A 17,218-nucleotide genomic window follows, 5' to 3' on the forward strand; every position below is an offset into this window, starting at 1 on the left:
ATAATTATACTCTTTAAAAAACTTTACTAAACCAAACCTAAATCACTAAACAAAATGGTTAGAAATCTTATGAGTTTCTCCGGTGAATTCTCTGTCATAAAACCAAATAAAATGGCTAGAAATCATTTTTACAACTTTCACAATTAACATGAATAATCAATTTAACTAATTCTATACTTCTAATCAATGAAATTTTTTACAACTTTTTAGAGTTTTAAAACGCTTGAAGAAACTACATCACTCTGCTGGTTATAAAGTCAACGGTTTAGCCCGTTTAAAAAATTTTAGAAATAAATTTTTTAAATTTTTAATTTATAAAAAGTAGTAGTATTAATATTTGGTACAATTTTTAAAATTAAATTATAATTTTTTAAGAAGTTATTTAGGAGTTTATAGAAAAGTTAAAAAAAATGACTTCTCTCATAATACTTTTATTTTTCAACACATTTCTATAAAATAAACACTTTTAAAATTAAAAATTCAAATACAAAATAACTTATATTTTTAACAGAATTATTTATTATTTAAGTTATTTTATCAAAAGGAGCTTAATTAAATTGGTTATCTAAACTGGCCTTAGCTTCAAGTAGGGGTGACAAGTGGGGAAGCCCGTCCCGCCCCGCCCCGCCCCGCCTAGTGAGGCGGTCCTAGAATCCTAGCCCGCCCCGCCTAACTGCGGGCTGGCGGGCTGGCGGGTTAAGCCCACCAAAGCTCCTTTTTTTTTTTTTTTATTATTAACTACTAAGTAATATATATAATTTTACAACCATATTAATAAATTTATAATTTCTAATGGCATAAAAAATTATATTTTTTATATTCACAAACATTAAAGTCTTTGTAATTATAAATATCTAATAAATATAATTATAAACCAAATTTTTATTCAAAATATAAGTATAAATATTCTCTCCAAAGTAAAATAAATATAATCCAAAACATAATTATAAATATTGTCTCCAAAATAACATAAACATAATTCAAAACACTCAATTTTTATCTTCATATTCTTGTAAGTTAGATTGGGGGAAGTTAGGTATTGGCAACAAAATTACAAAAATACCCCTCACTAATAAAAACCTTAGCCCGGCGGGGAAGCCCGCCCCGCCCCGCCAAAACCCACGGTTTAAGCGGTGCGGGTTAGGCGGGCTTTTGCTATTTGGCGGTCCCGATTTTCCAGTCCAATCCGCCTTTTTTGGCGGGTTACGCGGGCCGGCCCGGCGGGTTTAGGCCCGTTTGCCACCCCTAGCTTCAAGATAAAAAATCAATTCAAATTAATCAGTTAACCACAAAAAATATGTATACATCTTTTTTCTTTTTGAGTAGTATCTATAAGATTTTAGCTTATTAAGGCCCAAAACAGGTAGAAGACGGGGGGCTGCGAAACGCTGCGTTTCGCGTTTTCTTCTCCCCTCCAGCATAGGTTTTTGCAGAGTATTCTACACCTGCATATTCACTTCTTCACAAAATTACCGATCACCACGTTTCTTCTTCCACCAAAATCTCGCCCTATTGCGATACGATCTCAGCAGTTACGAATTTGAGGTATCAATCGATCCTCTGGCGATTATTTGCTTTCTGAACCCGCCATTGTTATAGCAGATTTGGGTATTAAGCAATGGCAAGGGCAAGAGACAGAACCGAGGATTTCAAAGATGCTGTTCGACACAGTGCTCGATCTTTGGGGTATGATGAGGTATAAGCTTCACTTCCACCTCAATTCGTTTTTTCCCCTCTTCGGAAATTCCACCTTATTACTTCTCATTACGATTTTTAAATGTTTTTTTTTACCTAATTTACTAAGCTTTTTTGGATCATAGCAATTTCGATTGAGTTTGAATATTATGTCTGTGTTTGGTTGTTGACATTTCTTGTGCAATGTGATTTGGTAGGCTAAGTTGGCGTCAGTTATGGCATCTTTCATTATTCATAAACCTCCACAAAGGTCGCCGTTTTCAAAAGCTGCACTGAAGACGGTATACTCAGCTTGATATTGACCATTTTGACCTAAATTTCAGTTACCGGATAACCAGTAATTCTTCTATTTTGTGTTGTTTCTGTGGTTTTTTTTTTTTTTTTTGGCTATATATATATATATATAGCTCGAGAGTATTGGAGAACTAGAAGAATTTTTGTCAAAGCATAGAAAGGACTATATGGATTTGCACCGCACAACTGAAAAGGAGCGAGATAGTATTGAACATGAAGTAAGCTTTCTGACACTTTAGTTTTGATCTTATTGTAGCATCTTCAATTCTTTATTTTTTCCACCCTTAAGAAGAAAATGAAAGTATTGACTGGTCCTGCTTTGTTGATTAATTGGCATCTAAGTAATTTTATATTTATTACTAAGTGACATTGATGTTGTACAACTTTCTAACGATGATATATAGTTTAGAAGTTCGTTATTATCAGGCATTTATCAGGAATAAAAAGTTTATTTTCCTATGCAGTGTCTTTGTCAATGTAAATTATTACTAGATCGGGGTCCTTAGGTGTGCATTATCTTATGCCTTGATTACTGTTTCGATCACATTAGTATTCTTTTCTTGACTTCCATTTGGTTGGTTATCATAGACTAGTAAGAAGTTAAATGTGGGCATAGTGCTGGGTTTTGTATCTTCTGTTCTTTTGTTGCAGATGTGTTGTACATTTCTCTCACAGCAATATATAAGCAGAGCTCATTATTAGGCCTTTAGTTCAATTTGAACTGTTGAACGTATTTACATTATACATTTAACTAAGTAGAATGTGTCTCTTACTAGGTTGATGTTCGTGGTATTAAGTATTTGACTAAACACAATTGTCTGCCCATGGATTTGTTTGCTTCACCTACTTGCATATCATTATTCCTTCCTTTAAGCCTTCTCTCTTTACAGATCATACGAAGTGTTATATATTTTGTATCGAAATTAGAGATTCATGCCAGAAAAGTTGCTTAGAATTTTTCTTATGCTTTCATTTTATAATTACTTTTGTGCAGGTTAGTGTTTTTGTTAAAACTTGTCAGGAACAAATTGATGTTCTCAAAAATAGTATAAATCAAGAAGAGGAAACATCAAAAGGATGGCTTGGCATTACAACGTCAAAGGCTAATGCTGACACCATTGCCCACAAACATGGGGTGGTATGGACTTGTTCTTGTCTGATAATATTCAATTACTAGTTACATATGTTAGTTACACAATTCTATCAGTTTCCATCACCTTAGATGAAAAAAAGAAGAAAAAGAAAATTTAGCTATTTATCCATGTTGGTGATAAGACCATCAGATTAGAACTACTTAATTCATGCGGAATACTATTTCTATTGTGTTCCTCTGTAAGCCACTGGATAAAAATTGGACTCCACTTAAGCTTTCCTTTTTCCGAACAATCTAGATTTCAACACTGATTCCTGCTTCCTCACATGGGCTCTCAGAAAATCATGGTCCCTTTATACACATGCTTGATAATTTTATCATATTGAATTCCTAAAGTTATCATGATTTGAGATGGCTGTTTTTTTTTTTTTTTTGGTTTCACTGTAGACATGATATATAATAGGGTGCAATGGCGTCGTTTGATCCATGTAGCCAACGTCACCTAGTGGGATAAGACTTTGTTGTTGTTGTTGTTTTTATTTTTTGCTGCAAATAATTGATTGGTTACTTTTCTAGGTTCTAATCTTAAGTGAGAAACTCCATTCAGTTTCAGCTCAGTTTGATAAGCTTAGAGCTGTTCGTTTCCAAGATGCCATTAATCGAGCAATGCCACGAAGAAAACTTAATCGCCTAACCAAGAAAGATTCTATAGAAACCCCTAAATCAGATGACATGGAGCTTAGAGAACCTAGTGAATTACACAATGAGCCTCTAAGAGTCCAACAACAGCTATTGGATGATGAAACACGTGCACTTCAGGTGATTCAATTCTGTTTTGTTAAGAGTTTGTATAAGACTTAATTCTGTCTGCATTTGATTATTATAACCAACATGTTGCCAATTTTCCTTTGCCTGTAGGTGGAATTGTCCAATCTTCTAGATACAGTTCAAGAAACTGAAACTAAGATGGTGGAAATGTCTGCATTAAATCACCTCGTATCTACACACGTTTTGCAACAAGCTCAGCAAATTGAGCATCTGTATGAGCAGGTAAGATAATTCATGCTCGTCACCTCAGATTTTTGCCTCTATTTTCTTTGTGGTCGTTATATAATACAGGTACCTATCTTTATATTTTGTCAAGCAATGATCAGAGTCAACCACATTTTTTTTCCTGAATTAACTAGTTACTTAATATCTACACAATGTTGCTTAAAAAGTTTTAGGTATTGTTTTCATCTTTTGTTAAATTTTAGCTTGCATACACTAGGTGGTTTGCAGCACTAAGAAATTAAGGGTAAAGGTGGGGATAATTACAGTATAATAACAGTGGAAAGAAAATAGTTCTTGATTCAAATTTAAAGCAAAAAATCTACAAAATTCGTTTATGTAGCAATCATTAAATAGGCACACCCCGCTAAGTAATCCTAACTTCCATCTATTTGTAGCTGCTTGTTTGATATCCAATATGTGCAATTGTCATATGCTGCTGCTGCTCTTTTGCAGGCTGTTGAAGCTACTAAGAATGTTGAACTTGGCAACAAAGAACTTTCCCAAGCCATTCAGCGGAATAGCAGCAGCAGAACATTTCTTATACTTTTTCTATTTGTGCTTACATTTTCAGTTCTCTTTCTTGATTGGTACAGTTAAATGTTCACAGGGTAAGTGTAACTATGTTATAGTGCATTCTCCTTCCCCACTTCCATTATTCCTTATTATTGTGGATATCTGTATTTTCCCACCATATAGGCCATTTTATTGTTACTTATTTTTGTTTTTTACATCAAACCGACACATGTCTTTCCACTGTTGGGTTGTGCACACTGCATCCAACAGTTGACTAGTTGAGACACTTGTGTAGATACAGTGCATAACAAGTATAGAAAGTCTCAAATTCAGGATCTTCTGCTGCACGTATTTCTTGAGAAACGAAGTCATTTCTCAAATATACTTGACAGAGCGAAATGTCGATACACACTGCTCAATTTGAGCAATAGTGTGGGTAAGAGACTAAGAAGTGTATGAAGTGAAAGATTCAAGATACTTGGGCCTTTTAAAAAGATTTAGTCTTGTTTATACCCTGGGATTGTCACATTCCTTTGTGAGTGTAGTATTGTTGGAGGATCTTATCCTTCCATGATAATTGAATTGAAGGGTTGAGTTTTAAACTTTTAACTATTACTAATGACTCGACTTTGATTGAAATAATCAAAAAAATAAAAAATTATCTATTTGACATCTGAAAATAATTAACATGAATAAAGCACTCGGCGTATATAAATTAAAGACTTTCATTGTCGTATATGTTAATTATCTATTGGAAATATTTAAAAGACAATAAAAATTAATCTAAATCAGTTTAAAGTTGTTTTATTTTATATTTATTAATTATTTTTAAAATAAATACATAAAACTATAAATATTAAATTAAATAAAATAATTTTAGATTATTGTTTTGTTAATGCAATTATTTTTCTGCCTTCATCAACTTCATTGCATGCTTTTAGATTTGTTAATTCTACTATAAATTTTAATAGCAATTTATCATAGAAGTCTTATCAACTTTTTAATCGAAATTCTTAATACAAGTTTGGACAAATTTTTATTTGTTTTAGTTGAACGAAATTCGAGCACAACATACCTTTTATTATAAGTTTATTTAATTTAAGTACGATTTTAAAATCTAATAAACTGTATTTGAATAATGATGGTTTATAGAAAATATTAAGATGTCGACTGAGTATGGGAATCATTGAAATTTGGAGCTTATCTTTGAAGTTTCAGACAAACCTCTCACTTCACGCGCCCGTGACTTCACTCCCTTGATTTTTTTTATTTTTTTTTTGTTTGGTGATTGAAAAGTATCAAAAACAAACAAACAAACAAAAATAAAAAAAAAATTTCAAAAAAATAATAATTTTATTGGATACTACTCTCAAATTCTTTTTCATTTCAAATTAACCAAAATTTTATTTGGTGAGAAGATCTTTATTATAGTCTTCGTCATAATATTTGTCATTATATTTGCATCTCTCAATATGAAATAGAAATCAATACGTCATTTTTAAAATATAATATCTCAAATTTTCAGCATTACCAGAATTTCACTCCTTTGATTAAAATTAAATATATAACTTCAATTTTTTTAAATATTTCTAAAATATTAATATTTTAGTGATTCTAACGGTTAATTTTAATTATATATTTTTTATAACAAAAATTAATAATAAAATTATTAAAATATTAATATTTTAAAAAGAGTATATACTTATTTTGGTTCTTAAAGAATTTCAAACCAGACATTTTAGTCTCCAACTAAAATTAATTACTCGATTGGTCCCTAATAATTAATTCCGTCAGTCACTTAGGTTCTTTGCTCCGTCAACTCTAACGGAAGAATAAATGATTCCTGAAAACTCTAACATGAGACAAAATGATCCCTGACAACTCTAACAAGGGACAAAATGATCCCTGATACTTTTATTCGAAAACGACACTGTGAGTGGTACATCCACCTTCTCTACACTTCACCCACCAAAAGCATCCACTTCTACGTCTTTGATAACATCACCTCCAACCCCAACAACGTCTTTAATAACAAAAACAGAGCAATAACTACAAAGAAAACATAAAAACTAGCATAAAACAACAAAGAAGGAGCAAAAGAATATAATGATTTTAGCTCCTTCAAAGACACTTCAAGATGAACCCAATCAGTTATACAACATCAAATCATGATCATTCTCCTTCCAACTTTTACTCTGCAAAATTATTGGTTTTTTTCATAGATCAGTAAATCATGCATCAAAGATCAATTTCATATATCTTTTTATTCACCTTAGACTTGATATTTGCACTCATAAGCACATCAATTACTCCTATATTGTCGATCTTGACACCATCGATTTGTGCATTCTACAACTTCTTCCTTTAACTTCTCTAATACCAACACTCCATTATTAAAGATAATGTTATTTCTACATTTTCATGTGCATCATATTACAGAAAAAAATAACACCATCCACACTTTCTTCATATCTTTCCTTATCTTTCTATACATTCACACCTCAAAGCATTTTTTGGTGGTTCCTGGCCAAACCCAAATCACACTCCAATCCACCAAGATTGATCCCCACAACTTCCATATACGATCACATGAAAAAAATAAGTGATGTACCGTCTCCAATCTATCCTTACATAAGACACAAAAGGATTTTGCTTCTGGTACAATCTTAAATTTACATAATCTATCTCTAGTATTCAATCTTTCTAAAATTACAAACTACATTAGCAACTTAATCCGTGGAGAATTTTTTTCTTGTGAACATTAAATTTATAGAGTGTGCATTGTGTAGTTTAAAGTTACTGTGTTAGACTACTAGTGTTATACGAGATATGATGGAATTTGGGAGAGAACAGTATCGTTTCCGAATAGAGGAGATCATGAACCATTTTGTCCCTTGTTAGAGTTGTCAGGACTATTTTATTCTCCGTTAGAATTAACAGAATAAAAGACTTAAGTGACTGACGAAATTAATTATTAAAGACCAATTGAATAATTAATTTTAGTTGAAAACTAAAGTGTTCAGTTTAAAATTCTTTGACTAAAATTTTTCTGCGTATAATTTAAGTTTCTAAGTACTAAACCGATCTTAATAACTTTGTCGCTTTTGAATTATTTGTTTTCCTTCCTTCATATCAATAAAAATTTGTGTGAATTTGATACAACTGGGCGCTGATTAATTAATAATAAATCACTTATTAAAAAATTAAATATTATAAAATATAAATATATCAAATTTTAAAAATTTGATTGAATATTTAATTATCATCTATACTTTCTGTAAAGAGAATAAAAATATAATATTTATTCAAATTAATTTTTAATTTTAAATTAGATGTATTAATCTCTAATAAATTTTAATAGTTTTATGAGTTTTCAATAATTATTATGTCTGTCAAATTAATATTTTGTCTATTTAAACCGTCAAAACTCAAAACCTTAATGGTATTCTCTCATGTGGTACGTTAACTAGTTGACTTAGACATTAACTAACATATGAGATTAAAGACTAATTAGTCCCTATCTTACAAAACATAAAGTGTAATCGTTTTCTAGAGATTAATTTGACTAACAATATAATTTGTTGGAGACCAAAATATCTAATTATATTAATTTTTTGCTATATTCTGTCTTGTTCTCTGTGATTAATGACTGATGAGTATGACATCATGTTATTCTTGGATATGGTAGGGACTACTACTTACACTCTAGGAGTTTGTTCAGTGATAATGGGACTGTTAGCAGTGCGTCAAGCTAAACGAAAAATTGACTTGTAAAAAAAAAAAAAAAATCAAAATCCTATATTTCATTGTAAAGCCTATGCTATAATTGTAGATTCCATCATGTAAAAAATTTGAAAAAATCTCTCTCTAATTGTCCTAATTTTAAGGTAAGTGAACCTAGGATTTCATTATAATATAAGTCTTTGCGAAATATTACTTTAATAAAGATTTTATCTTTACAGAAAAACTTTTCACATTGTGACTATTTTGTATGGTTTGATAAATTTTTTATTACCAAGTTGCTACTAGTGAGCATAATACTGTAATTAAAGACAGAATCAAGAAGCTAAGAGAACTGGTTGACTGAAAAAGAAGAATGATGCTATAATTATAAAAAGAGGCCAGTCCAAGAGTTATGCAAATGTGATTTTTTTTCTTTCTAGGATTTGTAATTTGTCTTATTGTTTCTAAGATGTAGGTTGCTTAACTAAGAGATTTAGGTGGCTTTTGGATATCTAGAGAGTGCATTGATATAATGTCAGAATGATTGTCGCAAATATTGATCTTAATATGTAAAACATTGAGCTTGTTAAATGTCATAGATCAAAATAAACTATAAATAAATTATAACTTTTATATTAAAACCAACATAAGTAAAGTAGCTAGGAATAAATTATAACTTCTATATTAAAAATTGACATAAGTATTTGGTTTTGAAACTATAGTAGCTGCCTGTCAACAATAGATATGTTAGTGAAGCAAGTGTGAAAAGTGTTGAAGTTAGTCCCACATCAAAGAAAGCAAGGAAGAGTGAGGAGTTTATAAGATGAGAGACCCATTAACTTGACACCTTAAGGTTTTGAGTTGGATGTGGTGTCTTCTCATCTTATGTTCTCTCGCTTGATTCCTCCCTGAAATCTTCCGGTGGTCGAGAGCTCTCCACGGTTGGCCGAACAAGTGGTATCAGAGCCGATGATTAATCGGTCTGGTGGTTTTAAGGAGTATTCAAGGTGAAGCATCGAAAGTCTTTCCAGCAAAGGTGGTCCGGGTGGCGTGTCCCACGGTGTTTTGCGGTGGTGTGATGGACGAATACTCATATGTGGTGGAGAAGTTAGAGGAGAGTTGATGCTTGATGTGGAGGCTCACACTTGAGGGGGAGATTGTTAGTGTTGCAAGTGTGAGGAATGTTAAAGTTAGTCCCACATAAAAAAAAAACAAGAAAGAGTAAGGAGTTTATAAGATGAGAAACATAATTACTTGACACCTTAAGGTTTTGAGTTGGATGTGGTGTCTTCTCATCTCATGTTCTCTCGCTTAATTCCTCTCCGAAATCTCCCGGTGGTCGAGAGCTCCCCACGGTTGGCCCAACAAGTGGTATCAAAGCTTGTTGGTATTTTTCTGGGCTTGTGATTCTGTGAACAATGGAAGCTAATACTAATACTAGTAGGATGATCACTCTTAATGGTCCTAATTATGATTTGTGGAAGTCAAAGATGGAAGATTTGCTTTATGTCAAAAAATTTTATCAACCAGTTTTTGGTACAGAGAAGCCTAATGATAAGTCTGATGATGATTGGACTTTGTTGCATAGATAAGTCTGTGGATATATTAGGCAGTGGATTGAGGATAATGTGCTGAACCATATTATTGGAGAGACACATGCTCGGACCCTTTGGATTAAGCTTGATCAATTGTATGCTCGAAAAATTGGGAATAATAAGATATTTTTTATCAAGCAGTTGTTGACTTTGAAGTATACAGATGGGACATCAATGACAGATCACTTGAATAATTTTCAAGAAATTTTGAATCAGTTATCTTCCATGGGTATCAAGTTTGATGAAGAGGTTCAAGGATTGTTACTTCTTGGCTCCTTACGAGACTCGTAGGAAATTCTCAGAATGTCATTGTCTAATTTTCTCCCGATGGTGTAATCTCTATAGATCTTGCCAAGAGTAGTGTTTTGAATGAAGAGATGAGAAGAAAGTCACAAGGTACATCGACTACACATTTAGATGTTCTTGTTTCTGAGTCTAGGGGGAGAAACAAAAGTCGAGGTCCTAAAGGTAGAGATCAAAGTAGAAGCAAATCTCGAGAAAAGTATAAGAATATTGAGTGTCATCATTGTGGTCAAACGGGACATGTGAAGAAATTTTGTTGGCAGCTAAAGAATGAGAAAGCCAAGGCAAGTAAAGACAAGAGCACAAATAAAGATGATGGTAACAATGAAGACAAGGTTAATGTAACTCATGATGATTTTCTTGTCGTTGAGGAGTTTGAATATGTTAACCTTGTTGATAATAGCACTAGTTGGGTGATTGATAGTGGTACTTCTATTCATGTTACATCTAGGAGGGATTTGTTTACCTCTTATACTCCTGGTAATTTTGGTGATGTGAAAATGGCTCATCAAGGTGTTGCAAAATGTGCTGGTGTTGGACGGGTTTGTTTAGAAACCTCCAACGGTACCAAGTTGACTTTGAAGCGTATGAAGCATGTTCCAGATATTCGGTTGAACTTACTTTCTATTGGTAAGTTGTGTGATGAAGACTTGGATAGCTCATTCTCTCGTGATAGTTGGAAGCTCACTAAGGGTTCCATGGTTGTTGCTAGAGGTACACGACACTCTACTCTTTATTTAACTCAAGCAAAGTGTAAAACCCAGTTAATTAACAGCTAATTAACCCATAAATGAGAATTTATTCTAGAAAGCCTTAAATATGATTTTTATGGCTAATTGTGATAGAGGAGATTGAGACGAGAATTTTGGTACCAATTTTATAGAATTCGGACCAAGATTGGACCGAACGGGCCAAACCGGGCCAACCGAACCCAAAGTGGGCCCTTGGCCCAACTAAACTAAACCAAAACCCTAGTTTTCAGCACTCTCTCTCCTCATTTGTTACACACACACGCTGAAATAGAGTGAGGGAGGAGAATAACACTCTCTCAAACTTCTATCTCTCACTTGATCTTCAAACCACCATAACTTTTGATCTAGAGCTCCGATTGCCGCTCCGTTTATGGCCACGCGTTCACCGCGGAGTGTTATACAAAACCCATACAATTAATCTTGAGGTAAGCCATGTTTTGCTCTTCGAAATTCCAGCCTTGTTTTCGAGTTTTATGAGCAAAAATGTTGAGATTTTGGGCTCTTTGATGTTATAGGACCCAACTCTCTTGAAGGAGAAGGTTAATCTTGTCTCCTTGGACCTTGGGTGTGGTAAAATTCTCAACCCTAGTGTAATTTTGTTGTTTTATGATGTTTGGGTTTTGAGATGTTGTGTATGGGTATGATGGTTGTGGCTTAGGTTGTGTATGTGTGGATATTGGAGCTTGATTGGTGATTTTGAAAAGCTTGGAAAGGGTTTGGTGGTGAAAAATCTGTTCTTGGAGGTTTTGAGGCCTTGAGAGCTTGTGGATAAGTGGTTTGGAAATGCTCCGGTTGAGCTTGGGAAATCGGCTAAGGTATGGTCTCGGTTTCCCGTATCTAATATATAATGTGGTAGGAAATACTTTGGCTAGAGGCCCTAAGATAGGCATTGAATGGTTGATGTTGTTGAATGATTGAGATATATGATGTGGTCATATATGTGATGATGAATATTGATGCCTTAATGGTATGATGTATGAGAAATATGCATGTTGTGATATATGCTTGATGATTGAATATGGTTGAATCGTGGGTTAAACCATGTTGATGGTGAGTATGATATTAATTGTGTACAATGATGATTTATTGGGATTGGTGTTGTTGAAAATTGGCATGAGGGAGAGTATATGATATGTCGATATGTTTGAGTTTGAGCCACTTGGGTGAAGTGGGTTAAAATGATGAGATAGTGATTTTGGTAAATTGTGGTAATGTGTCAATGTGTGAGTTGAGGAGGCATGATGTTGAATTTGATATATTTTGATTGATTTCAAAGAAAAGGGATGAAATTGGCATGTTTTGATTGATTTTGAAAAGAGTTGAAAATGGCTTGTTTTGAAAATGGCATATTGTGGTTTTGTATGAAAATATGGTTTTTAGGCATACTTTGGTGGGACATAACTTGGACTACGGATCTCCGTTTTGTGCCAAATCTGTTTAGAAATGAAATTGGATCCGGGAAGTCCATGCCGTTCGAAGAACGGGTGAAAAACGATTTAAAATGATGAAGTTATGTCCGTTGGAAGATTGGGGTTTAAATCTGTGAATTCTGCAGCTTTTAACTTAGAAAATTTTTAGCAGAATAACCCCTTGCGCGTAGGCGCACTTGGCGCATATGCGCCGATCTTCCAGAAAGCGCCATCCACGCGTGCGCGTGATGTGCGCGGGCGCGCCGATTGTGCTGCACCCAATGCCCAGCCATTTTCCAGAGAATTATGCCAGAACTGTGCCAGTGTTGTGCCTGGGGCACGAGAACACTCACGCGTACGCGTGGTTGACGCGTGCGCGTCGATTGGTAAATTTTTAATCCACGCGTTAGCGTGCATGACGCTTGCGCGTCGATGAGTTTTTGAGGCCATCCACGCGTGCGCGTGGAGTGCGCGTACGCGTGGCCCTGTTTTCATCCCAAAGTTGATTTTTGAGTTTTAAAAGCCAAATCTCATACTTCTAAGCCTCCGATCTCACCATTTATGTCTTAAATCATTATGATATGCCTAGCTATTAGAAAAGGGCTAGTGAATGTGGTCTCTTGCGAGTGAAGCAAGGGAAAAATGAATGATCAATGAGGATCAAAGATGATTATGTGAGATGCGGAGGATGGTGGTTGAAGTGCTTGTCATGCCATGGGCCGAAAGGCTGTAATTGTTAATGAAACGGATGGTTATGGATTTAACCGTGAGCCGGAATGGCTGTGTATGATTATAAATATTGGTTGGTTCTGGATTGAACCGTGAGCCGGAATGGCTGTGTATGATATGAATATTGGCTGGTTTTGGACTGAACCGTGAGCCGGATGGCTGATATGGATGTTGATCCATGGATGAGAATTAATGCATGTATATGCTGAATTATTGATAATTGTGATTTGCACTTCCACTATCTGAGATACGAGTTTCCCTGGGTAGTAGCAGTGGCTAGCCACCACGTGCTCCAGGTTGAGACTTGATACTCTGTTGACCCTATGTCGTAAGTGTGGCCGGGCACTGTGAAAGACCTGGATGAGCTCGCCCCCGTAAATATTCACCAGTGAAGGTGATGGATATAGATCATGATTATGATCAAGTTTATGATGAGTATAACTCGAGTTGGGGATGCGTGACAGAGGGACAGTCCAATGGTTAGCTGCCGGGACTTGTCGGGTTGGCTCTATAACCGACAGATGATATCATCAGCCACTAGGGACAGGCATTCATCATATGCATACTATATGAATTGTTTGAGATTGCCTATTTGACTGCATATTACTTGCTAATTGTCTAAATGCCTTAACTGTTCCTATTTGTATATTCTTTGTTTGATATAACTGTGTTTGCTACATTATACTCCTGCGGTGGTTGGGAGGTTTGAAGGAATCGGAAAGGGAAGTATTAGTTAAACTGAAGAATCTTTAGTCAGATGCCCTTATATGGTTTAGCTTGTTTATAAGCTTTGATATTATCTGGAGGAAGTACTAGGATTGCCTTCGGCTTTCCTCTATTATTATGTATTATATATGTGGAAGCTGTTACCATGCTGGGGACCTCTGGTTCTCACCCATGCGGATTTTGTGGTTTTCAGATGCAGGACGAGTGGTTTCCCGCTGAGGCATGCTGGAGACTTCTAGATTTGCGAAGATTCCTTGTTCTTGGGGACTCTGTTTTAGTTTATATGTTTTGCTTAGATACTTTTATCTCCATTAAATAATACAAACTATGATGACTCCTCTTATGGGAGATTTTGGAGAATAGGTCTTATGTATTTGTGTCCCTTGGGGTTTCCTTTGGGGTTTTCCTTATTTTATCATATGTATATATTGCTATGCTCGGACCGGTTATCTTCGCAGCCGGATTTTGAGCCTTGATATTCCTGTTTTTGACACTCCTTGTATATATATAATCTCGCGCTGGTTATCCTTGTTCGTTACGTTATCGATCGGAGTGTTGCGCTTTTTTGAGTTGCGATTTTTGTTTACCCCTTTTTCTATAAAGGCTCTTAGTTATAATCAATCATTCATACTACTATACGTACTAAATTTTTATTTTAGAGGTCGTAATACCTTGCCATCTCTGAATTATGACTTAAGCATAAGACTCTGTATGGTAGGGTGTTACACAAAGATTGAGAAAGATGTTGTTAATGCTGCTGAGTTTGTTGATGAAACTGATTTATGGCATAAGAGATTATGTCATATGAGTGAGAAGGGCATGAATATGTTATCCAAGAGGAATCTTTTATTTGGTTGTAAGGTTGCTTTGCAAAAGTGCAACCATTGTTTTGCTGGAAAACGAAACAGGGTTTCTTGTAAGAGTCATCCACCTTCAAGAAAGCCGGAGATACTTGAATTGGTGCATTCTGATGTATATGAATCGATGAAGATAAGAACGCTTGAAGGGTATATCTATTTTGTAACCTTTATTGATGATCATTCTAGAAAATTATTGGTTTACACTTTGAAGACCAAAGATCAAGTTTTGAATGTGTTCAAGCAATTTTAAGTTACTGTTGAAAGAGAAACTGGGAAGAAGTTGAAATGTATTCGTACTGACAATGGTGGTGAGTACTCAGGTCCATTTGATACATATTGTAAAGAGCATGGTATAAGACATTAGAAGACTCCTTCGAAGACTCCTCAATTGAATGGCTTGGCTGAAAGGATGAACAGAACATTGGTTGAAAGAGTTAGGTGTTTATTGTCACAATCTGGATTGGCAAAATCCTTTTGGGGTGAAGCTTTGAGCATTGTTGTTCATGTCTTGAACTGGACACCTTGTGTTCCTTTGCAATTTGAAGTGCCAGAGCAGGTATGGTCAGGTAAAGATGTTTCTTATGATCTTTTAAGAGTCTTTGGATGTAAAGCTTTTGTTCATATTCCTAAATATGAGAGATCTAAGCTTGATATAAAGACTAGGCAATGTATTTTTATTGGCTATGGCATGGATGAGTTTGGTTACAAGTTTTATGATCCTGTTAGCAAGAAGGTGATTCGGAGTAGAGATGTTGTCTTTGTTGAAGACCAAACATTGAAGGATGTTGATAATGCAGAGAAGCCAATGGTTCAGCCTAGTGATGATTTTTCTAACTTGGATATTACTCTCTCTATGCCTATGGTAGAAGATGGTAGCGTTGAAGCTCAAAATAATGAGCATGATACAAGTGCAGGTGAAGATGGAACAGTTGATCTGATACTTGATGAAGTTGGTGATGATGATCAAGATGAAAAATCAGCTTTAGAAATTCCTGCAAATACACTTAGAAGGTCTACAAGAGAGAGAAATCCTTCGTCAAGGTATTCTCCACATGAGTTTGTTTTGTTGACTGATGGGGGAGAACCTGAATGCTTTGGAGAGGCTGTTGAAGATGAAAGCAAAGCTCAATGACTTGAAGATATACAAGAAGAAATGAAGTCCTTGCTTGAGAATGATACATATGAGTTGGTGAAGCTACCGAAGGGTATGCGAGTTTTGAAGAACAAATGGGTATTCATAATCAAGAATGAAGAACACAATGCTAAGCCTCGGTATAAGGCTAGATTGGTTGTTAGAGGTTTTAGCCAGAGAAAAGGTGTTGATTATGAGGAGATCTTTCTCTTGTTGTGAGGATGTCATCCATTCGTGTTGTGCTTGGATTAACAGCGTCTCTTGATTTGGAGATTGAGCAAATATATGTGAAGACAGCTTTTCTTTATGGTGATTTAGATAAGGAGATCTACATGGAGCAACCGGAGGGCTTTGTTGTTAAAGGAAAGGAAGATTTTGTGTGCAAGATTAAGAAGAGTCTTTATGGGTTGAAGCAAGATCCAAGACAGTGGTACAAGAAGTTTGAATCTGTTATGGGGGAGCATGGTTACCGTAAGACAACTTCAGATCATTGTGTATTTGTGCAAAAATTTTCTGATGATGATTTTATCATTCTTTTACTTTATGTGGATGATATTTTGATTGTGGGCAATAATGCTTTGAGGATTAATGAGTTGAAGAAACAGTTGAGCAAGTTCTTTGCTATGAAGGAGTTGGGTCCTGCCAAACAGATTTTGGACATGACTATTACTCGTTATAGAGATTCCAAGAAGCTTTATTTGTCACAGGAGAAGTACATAAAGAAGGTGCTTCAAAGGTTTGGCATGAATGATGCCAAATGTGTTGCTAGTTCTTTTGCTCCTCATTTTAAGTTGAGCACCAAGCAGTGTCCAACCACTAATGAGGAGAAACAAGAAATGGATGAAATTTCTTATGCCTTAGCTGTTGGAAGCTTGATGTATGCTATAGTGTGTACTAGACTAGACATTGCTCATGCGGTTGGTACTGTGAGTCATTTTCTCTCTAATCCTGGTAAAGAACATTGGAATGCTGTTAATGAATTATGAGATATCTCAAAGGTACAACTAACTTGAGTTTGAGTTTTGGTGGTGAGAAACCTTTACTAGTTGGCTTTACTGATGCAGACATGGCAGGAGATATTGATTCTCGAAAGTCTACTTCAGGTTTTTTGGTCAAGTTTGTAGGGGGAGCTATTTCATGGCAATCAAGGCTACAAAAGTGTGTTGCACTTTCTACCACAGAGATAGAGTTTATTGCAGCAACTGAAGCATGTAAAGAGTTGTTGTGGATGAAGAAGTTTCTTGCAGCACTTGGTTTGAAACAAGACCGTTATGTGTTATTGTGTGATAGCCAAAGTGCTATTCATCTTGCCAAAAATTCTACTTTTCATGCAAGATCTAA

At 35.0% G+C, this 17,218-nt stretch overlaps 1 protein-coding gene across 1 annotated transcript; it reads left to right on the forward strand.

The window, feature by feature from the left end:
• The first annotated feature begins 1,365 nt into the window (after positions 1-1,365).
• Positions 1,366-4,930, forward strand: LOC130947725 (syntaxin-81). Its single transcript, XM_057876426.1, has 7 exons — positions 1,366-1,696; positions 1,893-1,976; positions 2,103-2,207; positions 2,984-3,127; positions 3,659-3,901; positions 4,001-4,132; positions 4,589-4,930. Exons 1-7 carry the CDS (start codon positions 1,619-1,621, stop codon positions 4,730-4,732), a joined length of 930 nt encoding a protein of 309 aa, XP_057732409.1. The 5' UTR covers positions 1,366-1,618; the 3' UTR covers positions 4,733-4,930.
• Positions 4,931-17,218: the final 12,288 nt, after the last annotated feature.

This window comes from Arachis stenosperma, chromosome 9 (genome assembly GCF_014773155.1).
Source record: "Arachis stenosperma cultivar V10309 chromosome 9, arast.V10309.gnm1.PFL2, whole genome shotgun sequence".
NCBI classification, from domain to species: domain Eukaryota; kingdom Viridiplantae; phylum Streptophyta; class Magnoliopsida; order Fabales; family Fabaceae; genus Arachis; species Arachis stenosperma.